General features: G+C 40.3%; 1 protein-coding gene across 1 annotated transcript; it reads left to right on the forward strand.

Annotated features, from left to right (window-relative positions):
* Positions 1–858: 858 nt before the first annotated feature.
* Positions 859–20,217, forward strand: col28a1b (collagen, type XXVIII, alpha 1b; the record flags this gene model as incomplete). The annotated part of the gene is made up of 34 exons (XM_079228002.1): positions 859–1,000; positions 1,955–2,520; positions 3,746–3,766; positions 3,853–3,912; positions 4,033–4,086; positions 4,182–4,226; positions 4,309–4,335; positions 4,429–4,473; positions 4,553–4,597; positions 5,883–5,936; positions 6,990–7,058; positions 7,642–7,710; positions 8,643–8,711; positions 8,903–8,971; positions 9,253–9,321; positions 10,167–10,235; positions 10,545–10,613; positions 11,430–11,501; positions 11,614–11,682; positions 11,793–11,864; positions 12,647–12,715; positions 12,802–12,870; positions 12,944–13,012; positions 13,095–13,163; positions 13,314–13,382; positions 13,496–13,564; positions 13,986–14,054; positions 14,301–14,381; positions 14,848–14,883; positions 15,588–15,624; positions 15,703–16,257; positions 16,846–17,006; positions 17,849–18,128; positions 20,045–20,217. 34 exons carry the CDS (start codon positions 859–861, stop codon positions 20,215–20,217), a joined length of 3,561 nt encoding a protein of 1,186 aa, XP_079084128.1.
* Positions 20,218–20,760: the final 543 nt, after the last annotated feature.

A 20,760-nucleotide genomic window follows, 5' to 3' on the forward strand; every position in this document is an offset into this window, starting at 1 on the left:
CCATGCTCCTTTAATATTCTTACAGAGCAGTGTGTCTGTACTATTGCGGGAGCTTTATTTGGATAAGTATATGTGTATATAATTTTAGGGCGTATAGATTGAATAGTAGTCCATCTCCTGCGCTATTCGAATATGCCTGCAGGAAGTTATTGCGTTCAGTGAACAGCCACAGAGTCAGAAAAAAAATAAAGATCCTGTGCGTCGACAAGCTCTGAAGTGGACCAGCGCACAAATGTTGGAGCGGGCCACAGCCCCCCGACTACACACACAGCACACCAGCTCGTCTGATGGTCCTCAGCTTGATTCAACCTTGTTTATAGAACTTCATTACGCGGGGAAATGACGCCCAAAAGCACCACAGCCGACTGGACTAACTGCACTGACTGCAGCTAAATGAGATTCTAAGGTAAAATAACTTTTTTTTGCATGCCTAATACAGTATGCACCCTTAATGTCTGTTACTTGTAATGTCATGTTAGAGTTTGAATGACAACTTGAATGTGTGCACTGCAGCTTGACACGAGGTACATGTTCAAACATTTAGATTTACTGCATTTACTCAGTTACTTTGCAGATTACCTAAAAGTTGCATTTGGAATGTATTTACACTAATAATATTGGATTGATTTATATTAATCTTATAGTTTGGCACTTTATGTTGCACGCATTTTATAAAGAACAGTACCAAGCATATTATCAGAACAGTATGATTGGAACAAATTAAGGTATTATGATTATTATCTGAAACTTTCTGTTTGGGGTGTGGTTATAGGATGCATGATGGTAACATGATGTTGTGCTTTGCACACACTGTAAGTTTATGAATGGTTTGTCTTGTAAACTGCTTTCTCTGCCAGGATGGAAAAGTCGCTGAAGGGAAACCTGAGGAGAGGAGTCGGGCTCTGCCTTCTGCTGCTGGCTCTCGTTCACGAGGCTCCGGGCCAGAGAAGGAAGACAGGACGCAGGAACAACTACAAGCTGCATGACGATGGAGGAAATGGTAATTTCTTTGTATGAGGTATCCACATGTTGGTGGTGCAGGTCTAGTCACTGGGATCCTGTGGGTGTAACAGACTCCTGGTAGGAGTCACAACATTCACAGCTTCAAGGTACACATTTGCAATCACAACATGCAACATTTAGAGAGTTTCACAGCACATAAACCAAAAAAGTGAAGCGCTTTTAAGGTTTTTATGCCAGTTATTGATCCAATGCACCAGAGCACACAGTCACAGTGGGACTCTTTATAGCTGTCGTTCCCGAATTTCACCATCCATGAGGCCACAAAGGGCCGGGCCAGATGATCAGGTACACATTGAGGGACTAATACTGCAAATATAACCCTTAACTCCAGTGACTCGATGAGGTAGGTAGGCCTTCCTACTTTTGAGGGCAGCTCTGCCTCACAGAACTCTTATAGTCTGTGGCTCTTTGAGGGCGTAGAGTCCTGGTTTAAATTCAGTTGCTTCTGCTTTACAGTACTTTTTTTTTTTTTACAGAGATTGTGGACTTCTTTGACATCTTAAAAAGACACTATGGCAGACAACAATGCATGCTGGAGATGCAATTAACGATTATTTTCAGGATACACTAAACTATTTATATTTTCATAAGAAAAAAATGCATTACTTAGTCTATAAAAATGTAAAAAACATATGCTGAAGTAGGGGATTTCTTGATATTGCTTGTTTTGTCTGTCCAACAGTCCAAAACTATAATGTATTTAATATAAATAATAAATAACAACTTTCTGTTATTCAACAAGTCATCGTTTGCTGCATGTTGCGGAGGAATACATCTGTTTCTGGACATCACCCTCTTCAGTTCCATAAATAGTTATGTTTGGCTACTAAAAGGACTGTAGAGTTGCAACCTTCTCCGGACTCTCTTATCTTCAGTATTGTGAATCTCTGCATTCACCGGTCATCAGGTTTTGCTGTCTTGTCTCCCACAGGTCTGACATGTTCACTGGAGGTGGCTTTCATCCTGGACAGCTCTGAGAGTGCAAAGATATTCCTCTTTGAGAAGCAGAAGGCTTTCGCGTTGAGCTTCAGCACCCGCCTCTCCATGCTGCAGGTAGCCGGCTGGACGCTGAAGATGCGACTGGCTGCGCTCCAGTACAGCAGCTCCGTGTCCGTGGAGCACCGATTCTCAGCCTGGAAAGACCTGGATTCCTTTCACAGTCAAGTCAGCGACATGAACTACATCGGCCATGGCACCTACACCACCTACGCCATCACCAACGCCTCGCTGCTGCTGGTGCAGGAGACGCCGGCAGACAGCGTCAGGGTTGCAGTGCTGATGACCGACGGGGTCGACCACCCCCGCAGCCCCGATGTGATCGCGGCTGCGGCAGAGGCCAAAGGTCACGGCATAAAGTTCTTCGCTGTAGGTTTGTCCGACATCAGTCAGCAGAGTCAGAATAACGCTAAGCTCCGGGCCGTCGCCAGCTCGCCCGCTCAGCAGTTTGTCCAAAGTCTTCTCGACCCCCAGCTGGAGGAGAAGCTGCTTAAAGAGATGGTGAGTGCTGGCTTCCAGTGAGATGACCTCAAACAAGCAAGCCTCAGCTATCCTAAAGAAAGATATGTTGGAATGAGACACAACAGACACAGACACATCAGTTAGTGTAATTTGTTTTGTGGATGAACAAAAAAAAAAAAATATATATATATATTATATATATAAAACAGAGACCATATCGCCTTTATGTCAGGATCTGGACCTTTGTTACAATAATAATCTTAAAATGGATTTGAAAAGCAACGGGTAGTCGGTGTCAGAAAGTCAGGATTGTGATCACGTTTCCAAGCCCGACTCAAATCCTAGCAGCAGAGTTTTGTATGATCTGGAGAGGGATGAACAAATCTAATGTAATACATCTGTAAATTATCATTATTGAATCCCCTGCTGTATGTGTAGGATCTAAAATGTTCTGACTTTGGCGACCCCTAGTGGTGGTAGCAAGAAACACACTGTGGCACATCCAACCTTATTTACAGTCTATAGATCCAACCCAGGACATAGAGAATGAACGGTTAAACACATCGCATGGACTGCACCAATCTTCACAAGAATGTTGTACATTTTATTTAAACAAATAAAACATATACGATATCAGAATAATATGAAAGACGCTATTATCTCATAAAATATCTACACACAGGGCTTTAATGTGTGGCTCTGAAAAGGCGTCTCAGTTTGAGTGTTGTACTGCTTGTTGGCTTGCATCATTCTGGATTTGTTGTACACCCGGGTAGATCCCGGGAGTATATGAAAATCTTTATAGCGATCAGATTTTGTCCAAAGTCATCAGTGCCAAAAAAAAGGTCACTGAAACTCTGGCTTTCTGTCCTCACATCGGGTTCATGTCTCAGTGACACAGTTGTGTCTGCATGACGGGGGCTTTCCCTCCTGCCTTGCATTTTTCCACATGCACGCACACACACACACACACACACACACACACACACACACACACACACACACACACACACACACACACACACACACACAGAGAAAGGTCAAATAGCTGCATGTCTGTCTGAGAGAGATGCACAGCTTCTTCTGCTTTCCAGAAATGTCTGATATTGTTCATTCACAATTATAGCTCATTAAGGAAGATGAATTAGTGTTGAGTGTAGATAACTTCTATTCAATACCAAGACTGAACCAAAACTACTAAATGTATATTTTCTGATTGAATGAACTGCCATTGATATTTTTGTGTGTCATGTTTTGCATCCAGGGTGCAGTAGTATTGGATGGGGTAAGTCTTTCAATGCAATCCAGTATTTTTACTTCAGTAATTAATTGAATGGTTACATTGACTTTGTGCTTTTCTCTCGGTTGCAGTGTCCACAGGCTCAAGTGTGTTTGTGTGAAAGAGGAGAGAGGGGCCCTCAAGGAAGTCCAGTGAGAAAAACTATAAACTTTTACCAAAATTATAGGATACTTGTTCTGTACTTCTTCATCACAAAAGTGCGTATCGTCATCTTATTTTTTAGCATCCAACCTAACTGTTACTAATTTCAGGGTAGAAAAGGGGACTCGGGCTTCAGAGGGACACCTGGGCTAAAAGGAGCGAAGGTAAGACGTCACACAAAGACAAAAAACTATTTTAGTGTCAGATTTATTTTAATGCAGCTGATTTTAAATTGGTCTCTATTTTGTTTTTTTATAAGGGGGAACCAAGCTTGAACGGTCGACCTGGAAGTGATGGTCCAGAGGTAAAAAATAAATAAAATATCTTCAACTACAAAGTTCTCATTAGATTTAATTCAGATTTCATAACTGTTTCACCTTTTACAGGGTCGTCCAGGTTATAAGGGATACAAGGTGGGCGTGCTTATTATATTATATGTTTTATTCTCATCACGTATAAGGTCATCAGAAGAAAGTAAGCAGAGGGTCTAATCTTTGATCTTTTAGGGGGAGAGAGGAGACTGTGGAACTCCAGGGGAAAAGGGTGACAATGTATGATCATTAATCTACATTATTTCAATCAATACCTCGTGCTTTGTCTCTCGTAATGAATTCATGCATAATTTTGCAGGGACCTGAGGGGCCGTCAGGTCAGCGAGGAACAAAAGGAGAACAGGTGCGGCCAGATGTCTTTTTTTGTTGTTTTTAAATATATGTTAACAATTATGAATCTTGGTTTGATCTTTTTAAACCCTAAAAAAAGTTTTACAGGCAAATTTCAGATATGGAAAGAAGCATTTCCTGACTTTTAATACGTCTAAGCACATTTCAAGAATACATTATAACTGTATTTATCCCAATGGAAGCTGTTGTGTAGCAGTGGCAATGCAAAGTAGAACAAAACATGCACATTTTAAATAAATCAAGAGTGTGATTCCGAAATATAAAAAAAAATGGCTACCTGCTTTTTAAATATGTCCTCAAGATTGCTACTTCTTGCATGAGTAGTAGAAGTCGATCAAATAATAAAATAGAATACCTTGAATTCAAATAAGATAGTTGTTTTTTAGCCATGCCAGCAGCATGAAGGAGAGACACATCTGGATGTTTATTGTATTACTTTGTCTCTTCTCCTAAATTCACCAAATTAGCTAAGCTTATTCCTCATTTGTACATTTAAAATTAAGATTTTAGAAAACATGTAATGCAAAGAATAATGCTCTCAATTTAAGTAATCAACTGGGGAGGTTTCATGCTGACATCCTTTCGTTAAGCCTATATTCAACCGTAGTGTTTGGAAAATACGTTTTTCTCAGACTCTCAGATAATGATGCCATATTTACCTTTTCCAACATACATTTTCAGAAAACTTGTGTTACAAAAAAAAAAGATTGTCTTAAACATCTGGGCGAGTTTCATGGTGATATGTAATGGTTAAATATTCAACTCTATTCCCCCGGGGGTCTCCCCTGAAGCAGCAGTGTTGATATTGATACACAGACATCACACAGTCTGTTCTCTCCCCAATATGAAAAATGGAAGTGGAATTTGTCTCCTTTTCATCTCTGCACTAATGGAATGTGAATATTGGATTATGGGTAATCCTGATACTAATGTGGCTGTCCAAAGCAGTGAATCCAGGCTGGCAGGATATTATTCTTCTGCAGGAGCAGACTTTGTGTGGTGGGATTAGGCCATGGACCTGGCCGCCCAGCGCCACTCTTCTCCCCCGGTGCTACTGGCACAGTGTCCGTATAACCGTGTTATTTTGCGAGCTCGGCCTGAGAATCGAACCACATGAAAGCCGCGAGTGTTGGTTTTGGTTATTTCAGAGGTGGAGGGTTGGTTTTGACCTGAAGCTTTGGTCATACAACGTGGGGGCTTCGACACAATTATGGGTTTGATTAAAAGTATACTTAAATGGTTGCACTTTGTGTATTTTTTTTTAATTTGTTTTCTAGGGTGCAATAGGACCACTGGGAGACATGGGACATGAGGGCTCAGCAGGACCTAAAGTAAGTTCCCTCAAAACCTCCATTGAAATTTGTCTTTTCTGCACCTGAATGTTTCCAGCAGCAACACTTTGATTGGCTGGATTAAAGCCGCGTATCTTAAGAAATAAAAAGCCACGACGCGTACGAGGATTTGAAGTACCTCCCAGTTTCACTAAGATATCCCACTGTGGCATACAGCAAGTTCTGATTTGTTTGATAAACAAACCACACCACTACAGTACACGTAGAGGGAGTGGAGAGGAGAGCAAGCAGGAATAGAAGTTATTCATGTGCATCTTCGTAGCCTCAGTCTCCTTTTGAATTAAGCATATCGATGAGTTTTGAGGGGAAATAATCAGATCAAAGTATTCAGTTATTTCAAAGTTATTCTCCTAAATTCTTACAGCATTTGTCTTTTAATATTTTTTTTCTTCTCAAAACATAGCATCTTTTTCATGACATAAGAACTTTTTTTTCTTTTCAAATCTCTGAGGTTACCAAAGGGTCGCCTATAATATTGCTTTGTACGGATCATAGCCTGCTTTGTGCTGGCTTCTTTTTTCTTTTCTTTTTTAGCTCATCTGCTTATACTGCTGTCAGAAGGTTATTAGATCAATATAGTTTGAATAGTCTGATATTTTAAAAAATATAGTTATTTGCTTTTTGCAGAGCGTAAGCCGCTGGTACCACTGTCTGTGTCTTAAATTTAGAGCTAGCTTTAACGTAGTTTAGCTTAGCATAAAGACTGGAGGTAGGGGGAAACAGGTAGCCTGGCTCTGTCCAAAGTGAAGAAAATACATATAAATATAAACACAAACAGAAATGTCAAAATGACAATTCTAACCGTCAACATCCCAAAAGCACAGAGCTAACTAAAAAATATAGTTATTTAAGATAAATGTGGGGTTATTCTTTTCTTCTACTTTAAAATGTATGTATGAGTATTAATTAAGGATGAATGTGCATAAAGAGGCATTACATGGAAACTGATTCTCATTTAATTTAACACCTATATGCAGTGTTGGACTGCCATCACATGACATGCAAACCTCTCAACTTGTTTACATGCTACAGGGGGACAGAGGACCCACCGGTGCTTCTGGACCCCCAGGGGACATTGGTATTGGATTCCCAGGAGCCAAGGTAACTCTTTGATACAACAAGTCATGTTTTATTCCTAAAATGTGCCTCAATGTCTTCTCAAGGTACCGTTTTGTGAAGTACGACATCATATTTCTTTATTAATACAAGCAAGTATAATTAAGGGTAATAAACGCCCAAACCACTTTTTTTCAGCAGAAAGCCATTTAGTATTTGGTTGTTATTGATGGATTCAGGTCCTAATATTAACATTTTAGTGCAGAGTATGTTGAATACTGCCCTCTACTGGGTTTACTAGCTAACTAGCCAGCTGCTAAGTGAGTAGTGATAATATTTAACACATTATAGGAGAGCACATTGTTGAAAATGTTCTGGAGGCATTTAGATTACAGGGTCGATGCATTTTAGCCCAAACTCTGTGGTTTAGTTAGTCTTTCATCATATTATATGCAGAACATTTTAGGGAAACGATTGTTTGATAAGATAACGCCCTTTAATAAAGTTATTTTCTCTGATAGTGATACACTAATGCACCCCATAGAGATATAATACATATTAAAACTAATTTAGGAATTACTGTAACATGTGGAAGAAGTAGTTGACTGGTGATGTTTGATTCTCTCAGGGTGAAAAAGGCCTTCAGGGAAGATCAGGTCCCACAGGTCCTGTTGGTGTAGGAGAACCAGGGCTACCTGTGAGTATGAAACGTGTTATTGTCTTGTATTAATGTTGTATGTAATGCATCAAGGTCTTGACCACAGTTGAACAAATCAGTAAATGAGAAGCTACCAGTGGTGGAAGAAGTTAAAATCTCTGTAAAAAATACCCACAAATACAAGTACAAGTCTTGCATTTAAAAAAGTAAAAGAACACATGTTTTTCAAACAAGCAAAATGTACTTAAAGTACCAAAAGTGAAAGTACTGAGAGTGTTAATATTTGTAATATTATTACTGATGCATTGACACGTTAGCTGTATTTTAATATCTCAGCTAGTTGAGGTGGAGCTCATTTTTATTGCCTGATACAATGCTGGATAGTTTATATCAAAACATCTTTATAACATCTATTTACAACATCTTTAAAATCTAGAACAACATTTCATACTTCATATGTTGATCATATGTGTTGTATGTGAAATCACCAGTCTGCAAAGTAACTAGTAACTGGAGTTTTCAAATAAATATAGTGGAGTAAAAAGGGCAATATTGGAGTAGAAGTATAAAAGTATAGCAGAAAATAGATGTAAGGTTCCTCAAAATTGTACTTCAGTACAGTGCTTGTTTTTAGGGGTTCGAGTTGAAAATGAAAGATGCGAATAGAAACTGTTTCGCAAAGAGCGCTGACTTAGAATGCAGAGAAAGCTAAATCCCATATGCAAGATGGGTTTTCCATCTGTTTTCCTGTGTCTTTATGCATCAGATAATGCTGACTCAAACACGACCAGTTTACTCACATAATTCCTGGGAAATTGAAGTTGTGATGAATATTCACACCGCTGCTGCCACCTGCAGCCCACAACATGCAACATTACACCTTTATTCTGCCTCTTTTGCTATTTTGTGTTGGCAAAAAAAAAAAAAATCACATGTGAGGACTTTTATTAAAAGTCTTTTGTTTGACCCAGGGTCCCCCAGGAGCACCAGGAACACAAGGAAACCCCGGACTACCTGGAGAGGGGCTTCCGGGGTCGAAGGTGGGTTTAATATTTATAATTTTTGGGGTTTGTCTGCGACCAGAAAAAAAAGTAAAAGAAATTGTTTCACTGATTGCTACAAAACAATGTGTATTTACTGAGGAATTTACATCATCAGCCTTCACAAACTTCACATATGAAACATGCAGCTTCTGTCCAGAGGGCGTCACTCTTTCCACCTTTGGTTTCAGGGCGATCGAGGGTACGAGGGCCCCAGGGGCCATCGTGGACTTGCTGGCGTTGGGGTCAAAGGTGACCAGGTAAATTAAACTCTAAACGTATACATATCTAACAGGGGTGGACGGTATAAAATATATTCATTTGAACCGTATGACTTGACTTTGGGATGGTTGAAAAAAATCCTCTCAACTTGCTAGTGCTCTATCCTTTCAGATGCATTTATATTGACAATTAAGGAAAAACAAATACATTATATATACCATTAATGTCTGTTTCTACTGCGACATTTACGAGTCCTCACCCACGTCTCGTGTACTCCGATACAGAGGTGACTCTTTGATTGCTGTATTTCTTTTCTCAGGGAAGTCACGGGCCTCCTGGGTTTCCTGGTCCAGTCGGGGCTCCGGGTTTAGGACTTCAAGGAGAAAAGGTAAAAGCTGCATTAATGACTGCTGCAGGTGCTGACTGACTGGGAAGTAACTAAGTACTTTGAGTCAAATATTGTACTTGTGCTTGTGCTTTCCTTGAGTCTTTTCTTTTCATGCCATTTTACTGATTCTCCATTTCAGAGGAAAATAGTGCACTTTCTACTTCATTTAAATTATTTGACAGCTTTTATTACAAGTTACTTGCATGTAAAACACTGGACAAGCTTATAAAATATGATGTTTTGTGAGTAAATGACATTCCATCATTGCCAACAGCATATAAAAGAGTTAAAATGAGCACCACCTTAAACTACAGCAGTAAAATACAACATGCACATGCATGCAACAGTCATATTAATCCAGAAACTTCATAATAGTAAAACACTGTCAGGGAACATTTTACCGTGCAATCAATACTTTTACTTTGATTCTTTGAGTACATTTTGCAGACAATTTTGACATATTTTTACTTCAGTAATGTCTTGAATGCAGGACTTTTACTTGTTGTGGTTCTTTAAGTGCTTTTACTGAATCTACTGATCTGAATACTTATCAAAAGTCAAAGTCAGCTTTATTATCAATTCTTCCACATGTGCAAACATACAGAAGATTAGAAAAAATGCTTCTCTCCTGTCCAACATAAAGTGAATACAGATAATAATAATAAAGTACAAATAGATTAAAAAAAAGAACATTGAGACAACATATATGTTGAGAAAAAGTCTGTATTATAGCAGCAGTCAGATTAATCTCCCACGTTCTGAATAACTAAACTTAACGTACAGAAAGTTGCCAGCATCTTAAACCGGCTCACCTCATTTTGTATCATTCTTTTTCTGTCGTGAAGGGGAATCAAGGCCCAGTGGGACCTGCAGGCCCCAGAGGAGCTCAAGGTATTGGGATAACAGGACCAAAGGTAAGGTATTAACTAAGGTTGTTTGCCTCAGAGACAGAAACCCAGATAATAATTATGATCGGCAGTCTGCTGATTTTCCGTCTGATTGCATCTAAACACTTTGCATATTCCATCACTCGAATACGCCGGAGAAACACAGCTGGCCTGTCAATCAAATGCCCGGGAGTTTGAATCGGTCTCATTGGTGGATTTATAATCTGAGACATGTTTATTTCACACTTAGTTCTGCATCATTGAAGACACATTTGTAATTTGCTCTGTCCTAGATTTCACCAAATATCTCTCTCACTGTGTGAACGTTGTTTTCAGGGGAACCAGGGCCTCTCAGGTGAGCCTGGACTGACAGGTGAGAGGGGTGTCGGAGAGCCAGGACCTAAAGTAAGTCCTCAACACTACTGCTCTCCTCACTCCTCACTCCTCACTCTGCAGTGCAGTTCCCAAGAGTTAGGCGACGATTTTTGTCCACTTTCATTTGTAGTTGCTAGTAGGTGTATTTTTTTTTTTACATTTGAAAAACCCTGGCTATCTTTCCCCCTACTTCCAGTAGTTATGCTAAGCTAATCACCTCCTTTGCTCTAGCTCCACCACAGTTAAACTCCAGCAATTAGTCTCTCGGCAAGCAGGCGAATGAGCGTTGTAAGAGCCAAATGTAGGGATCAAACTATGTTACTATATATGTACACTGGGTGGCGCTTTTCTGTGGTCCTGGGCTTTGCCTATATATTCAATTAGAGCATTATTGACGAAGAAAATAAAACTATCTTATACATCACAACATGTCAAAGTGAACGCAAGCAAATTCAGGCTCAACAAAGAGCGCGTCAGCCAGATCGATCCAGAGGGAAAAACACCTCAGTAGCCAAGCATCAGACTGGGCTGTATCCCAAGTGTGTATCCCAAAATGTCAAACTGTATCTTTACAGCAGATAGTAGAGCAAACAGCTGAGCAAACATCTGAAATGTCAGGTCACACCCTTTAGCTCCGTTGCGACTCCCTAAAATGTAAAGCAGCAGAGATAATAAATGACTAGTTATTTACTTGATGCTCTCGTTCAGACTAGTTGTGTAAATTACAATAAAGTTACAGTATTATAAATTCAAAAATTATCAGTGACTTTTGAATTATTTAGATAATTGTAATACTGCTTTCATACTTGGGTTCAGTGGTTTACTTAACTAACTTTCCTCTCTCAGGGGGACCCGGGGGCCGAGGGGTTACCTGGTGTACTAGGTGAGCCAGGAGAGGATGGGGCCTCGGGGCAAAAGGTAACATCATAACCTGAACCCGTTTTCTCCTTTTCATAAATACATAAATATGTAATGTATTCATATTTCTTACCAGTCCACTACTTCATTGACTGTTTTCAAATGACGGCAGGGTGACGTCGGGTTACCGGGATCCAGGGGACCCGACGGTGTGCCTGGTAAAGGCACACCTGGAGGAAAGGTAACATACATTTTACATATCTCACGTTTCACAAATATTATGTGAATGTGATCTATGATCTATGAAATGATCTGAAACGCTTAACTCAGAGTTGATTTTTTGTTTGTTAGGGAGACAGAGGGGACCGGGGGACCAGAGGACAGCCAGGTGCAGTCGGTCCTGTGGGGCCGATGGGGTCAAAGGTAAGTAGATACAAAACACAAATTATGAGAAAATTATAATTGTACAGTGTTATTCACTTCAAATAATGCGGCCACATTTCTAGATCATAGAATGAAGTTGTGAGCAAAACGTTGTCACATCGGACAACTACATGTACTCAAGTACTGTACTACAATCTTTAGGTACTTGTACATGAGTACGATATTCCATTTTACTTAACTTTTTTTGTCCACACTTATTTGATGAATTTCATTACTAGTGTAGTTATTTGGCATTTGATTCAGGCAATTAATACAAAATGTAATAAAAAAATAAAATAATTGATATTAGATTAAACTACCCAGCAGTAATTCAAATTATCTCCACCTTTACCAGCTGTACCATTGAAGTGAGACACACATTAATCAGGGATAATAATCCATCGATATAATGTATTATCCTGAAATAATCCATTCTGCATTTGCAGTACTTTTGTATATTTTGATGCAAAGATGCAAGACATTTTACCATTAGAAAGTAAATATTATTATCAAAGGTGACTGTTAATGTAACAGTGTTTTGAACAGTAAACGTATTATTAATGAACACCCCAAAACATATTGAATTATTGGTTTAATTTTTATTAAAATACAGCCTTTAAAATATGTATGTAACGTAACAACAGTCCATAATGAGTTATTTTCACACTTTTAAAGTATTATAATGTCAAAGCTCACACAATGTATACACTGAGCCTGCAGATGTCTGAGTTCTGCCTTGTTGCCTTGTGTATTATTAGTCTGATAAGTGTTTCCTTTTTCAGGGGGAACCAGGAAATATGGGTCCACCAGGTGCCACTGGACCACCAGGGAGGGGTGTAGCTGGTGCCAAGGTACAGCGAGCCAATGAGGTGCAAACAAACAGTGGCTGTAACTGTCAGCAGCAGCAACAATTGATCTTCTTCTGTTTTTTTGTCAGGGAGAACTGGGCCTGACGGGTCCAGCTGGAGCTGTGGGAGAACCGGGGTCGGGTTTAACTGGACCCAAAGTGAGTTACGGTTTACTCCTCACTTATCCTCCCATGAAAATAGTTATAAAAGTGGCATGTTTTGGGTTTTAAGGGAGACAGAGGGTCTGCAGGGCCTCCTGGGACACCGGGAGATAAAGGGGACGGTTACCCCGGCCCTACGGTGAGTATCAACCTGCATCGCAGCCCCTTTCATCACTTTACACCCGGCATATGCAATCCTTCCTCATCAACGTCTTTCTCAGGGACTTCTGGGGCCTCCTGGTCTGAAGGGAGAGACCGGATCAGACGGCGTTGGTTTACCTGGACCGAAGGTAAAAGTTCTAGTTCGATGTTTTATGAGCTTTATTTAAAACAAAACTTGTATTGTCCATTTGTTTCCTTTCAGTCTGAGATTAAATTGCTGTTATTAATGACAGATATCTATACTTTTTTTTATAATTTACAATCTGTTTTCTATTCAGGGAGACAGAGGCTTGCCTGGACCTCCTGGACCTGCTGGGCCGGCTGGAGTCGGCCTCATTGGTCTAAAGGTAATCTGTCCTGTTCTAAATAATGGCTTGGATGAGATTTATAAACCATTAATTTAGTGCCTTTTAAATCAATTTTGGTATCCAGAAAGACCGAACATTTCATTTTCATGCAGGGTTCGGTTGGCCAAAGGGGACCACCTGGTGAACAGGGGTTACCTGGAGAGGGCATTCAAGGACAAAAGGTACCATCGTATGATCTCATTGCCGACTGTAAAGGTTTGATCAGTAACTGCAGTCAGCTGCATTAGATGGTTTATGAAGGGGCATTGTCATCTGACTGGACTGGTCTTATTTTCCTTTCAATCGTTGGTGAGCAATGTTTTAGGCTAAAGACTCAAATATAAAAGTAAAAAAACGGAATTAGCATGAAGACAAATGTGCCCAAAATTACTTTAAAAAGGTAAAATATGATAAAGCTCTCTTTTTATTTTTTATTTTGCTTTGATTTTTTTCAGTGGTCCTTCAGAAAAGCCGAAACATTTTACTTGAAGTTTTTGTCTGTAGTCAGCTGCTGTACGAGAGAGTAAAATCACATGTGCGGACAGACATCATCCATCTTGTGGTGAAAGTTCTCCTTGACTTGGCATGTGCTCTGTGTTTCAGGGGGAGAATGGATTTCAGGGGATCCCCGGCCCCAGAGGTCCTCCAGGACAAGGTCTGCAGGGGGACAAGGTGATGCTATAATGTCAGCAGAGGGAACCTGTATTATGAAATATAAAGTTACAGTAAAACTTGCAAAAATTGGAGAAAGAAAATGTAATTATGTCAGTGGCTTCCAGCAAAAGAGGATAACTTTAGCGCAAAAGATTATTCAGTAAACTGCATTCAACATGTCTGTATTAATCTATTATTAATTATAGGTTATCTATACAGGACCCTACTGTGTGATTCAAAGCAGCTGTTTCTTTCTTCTTGTAGGGAGATCGAGGGTTCAGAGGGGAAAAGGGCAAAAGTGGAGACAAAGGACAACTAGGAGAGGCTGGATCCATCGGACCTTTGGTACTGGATTCCGTGTTTTTGTCATGAAAATTGCATTTTTAAGCCTTTTTGTATCACATCCTCCCTAATGTGGTGCAGCTATTTAACAATGTATACACAAACATCTATTTATTTGTGTTTTTTATCCAAAATCCAATCATTTTGTCTTCCTATAAAACAAAATATGACATGTGCTAGAACCAACCAATTTCAACCAATAATATCGTGACATCCATCCAAGATATGTGTATGTGGAGCCACAGTTCTTTGTAGCTCCGTATGCACTACTTTTAATAAGTCCAACCACTTTTTAGTGGTTCAATCAAATGTGAAGGATTTGATTTAAATCCCTCTTCTAACTTTAATCCACTAAAATATTTAGTTTCACTAGGTAATAGTCACAGTACAGAAGCTGAAGACGCCCTAACCCTTAGTTCTCTTTTGATATGTGAAAAGCTAATACATTATGATCTGTTTCAAATCACAGGGCAGAGTGGGACAAAAGGGAGAGCCTGGATTTACAGTAAGTATAGTGCATCCCTCGTTACACTGAAACCATCATGCAGAGCAGTCAACAATATTGAGAGGTTAGGTTTACTACATGCTGTCTTTCAGCTTTAATTTAAAGGCGTTCACATCCGATGAACAGGAGTTGGAGGAGTTGTTGCCCTTTTTATTGATAGTCCCACACTTTATAGGAAACAGGAATTACTCTGAATTTTCTAGTCACACTTTCAGGTTCAGGGGTCTTTGACCTGCTCGGTGGTTGGGCTCAGCATTAGAGAGGTTGAGGTTGAGGGAGGGAGCTCGGACTAGAGCTGCTGCTCCTTCACGTCAAAACGGGCCAGTTGAGGGAATCTGATCAGGATACCTCGTGGTGGACCTTTGGAGGTTTTCCGGGCCCGCCCAACCGGCAGGAGATCCAGAGGTAGACCGAGAACATGCTGGAGGGGTTATTTATCTCTCCTGACATGGGGAAAAGCCCCCAGGAGGAGCTGGAAAATGTTGCTGGTGAGAGAGGTGTACGACTACTTAGCTTTTCTGCTTCCACCTCGACTCGGACTTGTGTGCAGATTCGAGAAATCTGTATGAAAATCATAGACTGTGCCAACTGATTTGGATTTAAACGCCCTTAAATTAAAGCTAGAACTTTGCCTTCATCACCGATGCATTCTCTTTACTCTAACTCAAATCAGTTTGTAGTAAAGGTTGTGCTGTCTTTCACAGAGGGAAGACATCATCAAAATAGTGAGATCCATATGCAGTAAGTAAGAAACTCACTTTTATTTAGTTATTTTTGCCTATATTGTTTAATATATAACTTGTCTCTGGATTCCATTAGGTTGTGGAGTGACCTGCCGCCAGACCCCTTTGGAGCTGGTTTTTGTGATCGACAGCTCCGAGAGCGTCGGCCCGGACAACTTCAACCGGATCAAAGACTTTGTAAACGCCCTGATCGACCAAGCGTCGGTCAGCCGGGACACCACGCGGGTGGGAGTCGTGCTTTACAGCCACATCAACACGGTGGTGGTCAGCCTCGGACAGGAAGCCACCCGCAATGAGATCAAGTCGGCGGTGCGCTCCATGACCTACCTGGGCGAGGGCACGTTCACGGGCAGCGCCATTCAACAGGCCAACCAGGTGTTCAAGGTGGCGCGGGCGGGCGTGAGGAAGGTGGCCGTCGTCATCACGGACGGGCAGGCGGATAAAAGAGACGCGGTCAGTCTGGAAAGCGCGATGTCTGAAGCTCGGGCGAGCGGCATCGAGACGTTCGTGATCGGCGTGGTGAACGAGAGCGATCCTCTGTATGGGGAGTTCCAGAAGGAACTCAGTCTCGTGGCGTCCGACCCCGACAGCGACCACGTGTACCAGATCGATGAATTCAAAGCACTTCCCTGTGAGCCAATTATCATGATCACATCAGAACCATGCAAGGAATTTATTTAGATTGTTATGTTTCGGAACCTTTTAGGAAAATCCCCAGTTTTGTCTTGATGGATTTTACTTTTGGACCTTACAACAAACAATCCTACTACACCTCTGAAATCTAATTTTACAAATAGTATAAAGTATAATACTAATAGTATTAGTAGCCAAGCCGCCATCTTAAATATAAATGTTTCTTAATTACTCGTTAGGTTAAAAAATATATATATATATATATATATTCTCTGACAGTGTCTGTCTTTTAGCTCACCATTTGAGCGACGACACAAAATTCCAATTTTTTTTAAATACTTTAATATACAGACTTTTGTATAAAGGATACAGTAAGTTTGTTATTGTGATTTTAGTTATTAATTTACAAATTTGATTTGGATAACCTCAGAGCAGCAGATCCTGGAGGCCCGGACCCCAGGTTGGGAACCATCTACTACCATAGTGCTCATGAGCAAGACAACCCAAACTGCTCCCATTTAAACTGTGACTAAACTATACAGATATAAAACTTCATATTTACTGTTTTGGTCTTCTTACGTTGCAGCTCTGGAGGGGAAACTGCTGAGTCGTATCTGCGAGGACGGAGAAAGACGTTTGTTCAGCTCCGTCCCGAGCTCCAGACTGGCTCCGGGAGTCCCAGAGGTCTCCAGTAACGTTCGAGAGCCTCCGTACAGGACCGATACCGACACTCCCACTTTCACTTTGGTGAGAAGAACAAATCAGTAATTTCTCTACCTCCATTTGGCATCTTATGCTGTGTTACAACAGTTTAATAGATCATTGGTTATATCGAGTCAGTGTGTTGGTCCACCACTTTCATCCAGACTTAAATATCAACAAGTATTGGATTTCCATTACATTTTTTACAGATATTCATGGTGCCCAGAGGATGAATCCTAAGGACTTTAGTGATCCCCTGACTTGTCCTTTTGGTGCCACCGTGAAGTTAACATTTGTGGTTTTGAGTGAAATATCTCAACTATTGGTTGGACTGAAATCTGGTTTAGACATTGATGTTCTCCCCAGAATACATTTAAAAGAAACTTGAAATCATCATCAGGTCAAAAATGTAAGTTATCAAATATTTAGTATATGTGTCCATATTGTTTACAACAAAATACTTGGAACACATCAACGTATCATTACAGCTGTATATATGCTGCTGCTGGGTAGTTTGTTATACCTATATTTTACAAGCTCTTTGAATCTTAATTTTTATATATATATATATATATATATATATATATATATATATATATATATATATATATATATATATATATATATATATATATATATGTATGTATGAAATGTAGTGAAATAGAAGTGAAATTAAAAGAAAAAACTAAATTAAAGTACCTAAAATGTGTACTTAGTTAAATTCCAATAGCCCCCCTATTAAAATGTATGTATTTCATTCGTAGTTTTCAACCTCATCTCTTACAGATATAATGGGTCATTTTCAGGTATTGTAACGAGAGGTTTGTATTATCTTACCCGGATAAATAAATGTACAGTAGGCTTAAACCGTCTCTGCTCTGTTACAGCCCGGCCCTCCAGCGTTGCAACCCGACATTGCTCTACCGAGACCCAAGACGGACGACAGCATCGCCTCAGAGACGCCCAGATTTCCGTTCTTCGACAGGGAACCCTTCAGGCCGGTCACAGAGTTCCTCCCACCGTTTGGCATGAAGAACAAAAACGGCCACATGGGGATGACGGGAGTGATCGGGCCTGCGGGTCCCACTCTAAAGACCCCGTCTGAGGAGAGGACTCAGCCACCGACACCTCCGGCACCTCCTCCACTGCAGCCATCTGACGCATCAGGTAACCGCTGAAGAGATTGTAGGATAGAGACATGATTGGTTTGATTGTTAAAAATAAAATCTCAACTCAGGGGAAAAAAACAAGCAATGGATATGTTCTAACATTAAAAGCTTTTTTATTTTCATTTTAGGTCTTCTGCAAGTCTATTATTAATTCTGTGAAAATGTTGAGACAATTAGTTCAAAGCCTTGAACAAAATCCGATGAATTTAAGATAAACTCAAGATGTTATATGTTCACTAAAATAAAGATTGAGAAAAACAAAAGAAAATCTGTAAAGAAAAATGTAAAGAATAGTTTGACAGTTTGGGGGAAAAAAACACTCAGGAAGTTTGATTAGAAGATTGATATCAACATCAATATAATGGCTGTAGCTAGCTGAATATGAAGCTACAGTCGGGAGCCAGTTAGCTTAGTTTAGCAGATATCCCAAAATGTCAAACTATCAGAGTGCAATAAGTTTATAGGGATTCAAAAATTAGTGATATTGTAGACGGTAAGAGTCACATAATTAAAACCTTTACAGCATATACAGTAATGAAAGATTATTATCAGCTTTGTATCCTGATTTTGTAATTCCTAAATTACAACAAATAAAATGTTCTTCACATGATTCAATCAACCACTCACGGATGTATTTTTAGCCTTGACGGCAGCAGGGCTCGAGGTATGGGGATGTTGGTCTGTTGGACGGACAGACAGACAGACAGATAAACAGACAGACTTTATTCATCACAGTAGCAAGCAACTTACATAGAAGACACAAAAAATATCAGGAATGCAAAATACTCAATATATAAAAATGCAAAGTATGTGCAGTGACCAACTAAACAACAAAAGCGGTGCAAGGGCTATTGATGTTGAGTCAATTGACGGAGGATCTGGCCAGAGGTGAGTCATTATAAAGTCTAATAGCAGTGGGCAGGAATGTTCTCCTGTATCGGTCCTTGTGACAGCTGAGCTGGATGAGTCTGTTGGAGAAAGAACTACCTCAACATCTACTCAATCAATTTGAGTCTGGGACTGACCTCCATCCTCCACTCGCCCCCACAGAGCGAGTTCATCAGAGACCTGCAGAGTCTGGGAGTAGAGAGACTGGAATGGCCTCCAGCAGTCCTGACCTCAACCCAACTTAACACTTGTTAATCAGCTTGGAGGTGCTGTTCACGCTAGAGTGACCAACACAACCACGTTGGCTGACGTGAGACAGATCCTGCTTGAGGAGTGGAATGCAATTCCACAGCAGTGTTCACCAGGCTGGAGGTGCCAGGCTGCTGTGGCTGTGTATGGTTCTTCCTCACACTACTGAGGCTCCTGACTTTGTTAAATGAATACATCATTAAATTAGCAATATGTCTTGTTTCTTCCGTGTTACTGATAGACTTCAATTATCCACCAAACAACCAAGAGTCAATAGCAACAGACTCTGTTCGGCATTGGCAGAGAAGATTTGGCACATCTTTCATGGGCGCAACCCACACACTCCGCTGTGCTGCTCATTCCAGAAATGTATGTTCCTCACAAAAGGGAAATAAACAGGCTTTCCAACGGTATATAATTAATTGCCAAGAAGCATTGTTACAACAGAGAAACAATCTACCAAACACAAATTTCTGAACTTTTTGTTTGATTTTTATCTCGAAAACTATTGGATGGATTGCCATGATAGTAGCTGCACACGTTCACGTTCCCCTCAGGATGAACGGTAATAACTTTGGTAATCCCCTGACTTCTCCTGTAGCATCCTAATCAGTATTTTGTTATACTTACACCTGCAAAACTAATCACAATACCATCATTCTTAGTTCTACTTTGTATTTAGTGCTAGCTATCAAACGTTAGCAAGCTAACACGCTGGACTTAGCATAGCCGAAGACTTCTTAAAATGTGACATTTCTTGTTTTTCGTTGTCTCCAGTGGAGCGCTGCAACCACGTGCTGGATCCCGGGCCGTGCCGGGACTACGTGGTGAAGTGGTATTACGACACCACGGCCAATTCCTGCGCTCAGTTCTGGTTCGGAGGCTGTCAAGGAAACGGCAACCATTTTGAGACTGAGAGGAGCTGCAAAGAAACCTGTGTGAGGGTCTAACGGGCGCATGGACCTTTAGTCACGAACGAAACATTTTGCTGTGACTTCGCCATGAGGTTCACCGCAACGTCAGCAAAGTGGCATTTTACTTGTAGCTTCAACACGGATAGGGGAAATAAGCAGCTAATGTTATAAAAGAGGCATCATTACACCACACATTAGTTTAAAATGGAGTTGTAAAATGGTTCAGTAGGCCAGGTACTATTAATGTTTTATTCCTGTTGGTCAGAGGGATTCCTGTATTAATTCTGTGAACCAAACTAAGCTAATGAAGAAAAGATTGTGCCTGTTACTTACACACTGTGGAAAAGTTCTATTAAGAAATAAAGCAACAAACTTTGTCATCACTAACCTTTCTATTCAGAAAAAGTAACCCTTTTTATATGATCCATATCTTTCTTAATATCTTTGTTTTGTAATACTGTGAAATGTCATTAAAAGAAAAAGGAAAAAAATAAAATAAATGTCATGCATTGGAGGGTAAATGCCATCATAGTAAGGTGCTTTGTACCAAAGTGTGTGCTAATTGAATGTAAAGTTGGC

Source organism: Taurulus bubalis (assembly GCF_910589615.1).
Source record: "Taurulus bubalis genome assembly, chromosome: 12".
Lineage (NCBI taxonomy): Eukaryota > Metazoa > Chordata > Actinopteri > Perciformes > Cottidae > Taurulus > Taurulus bubalis.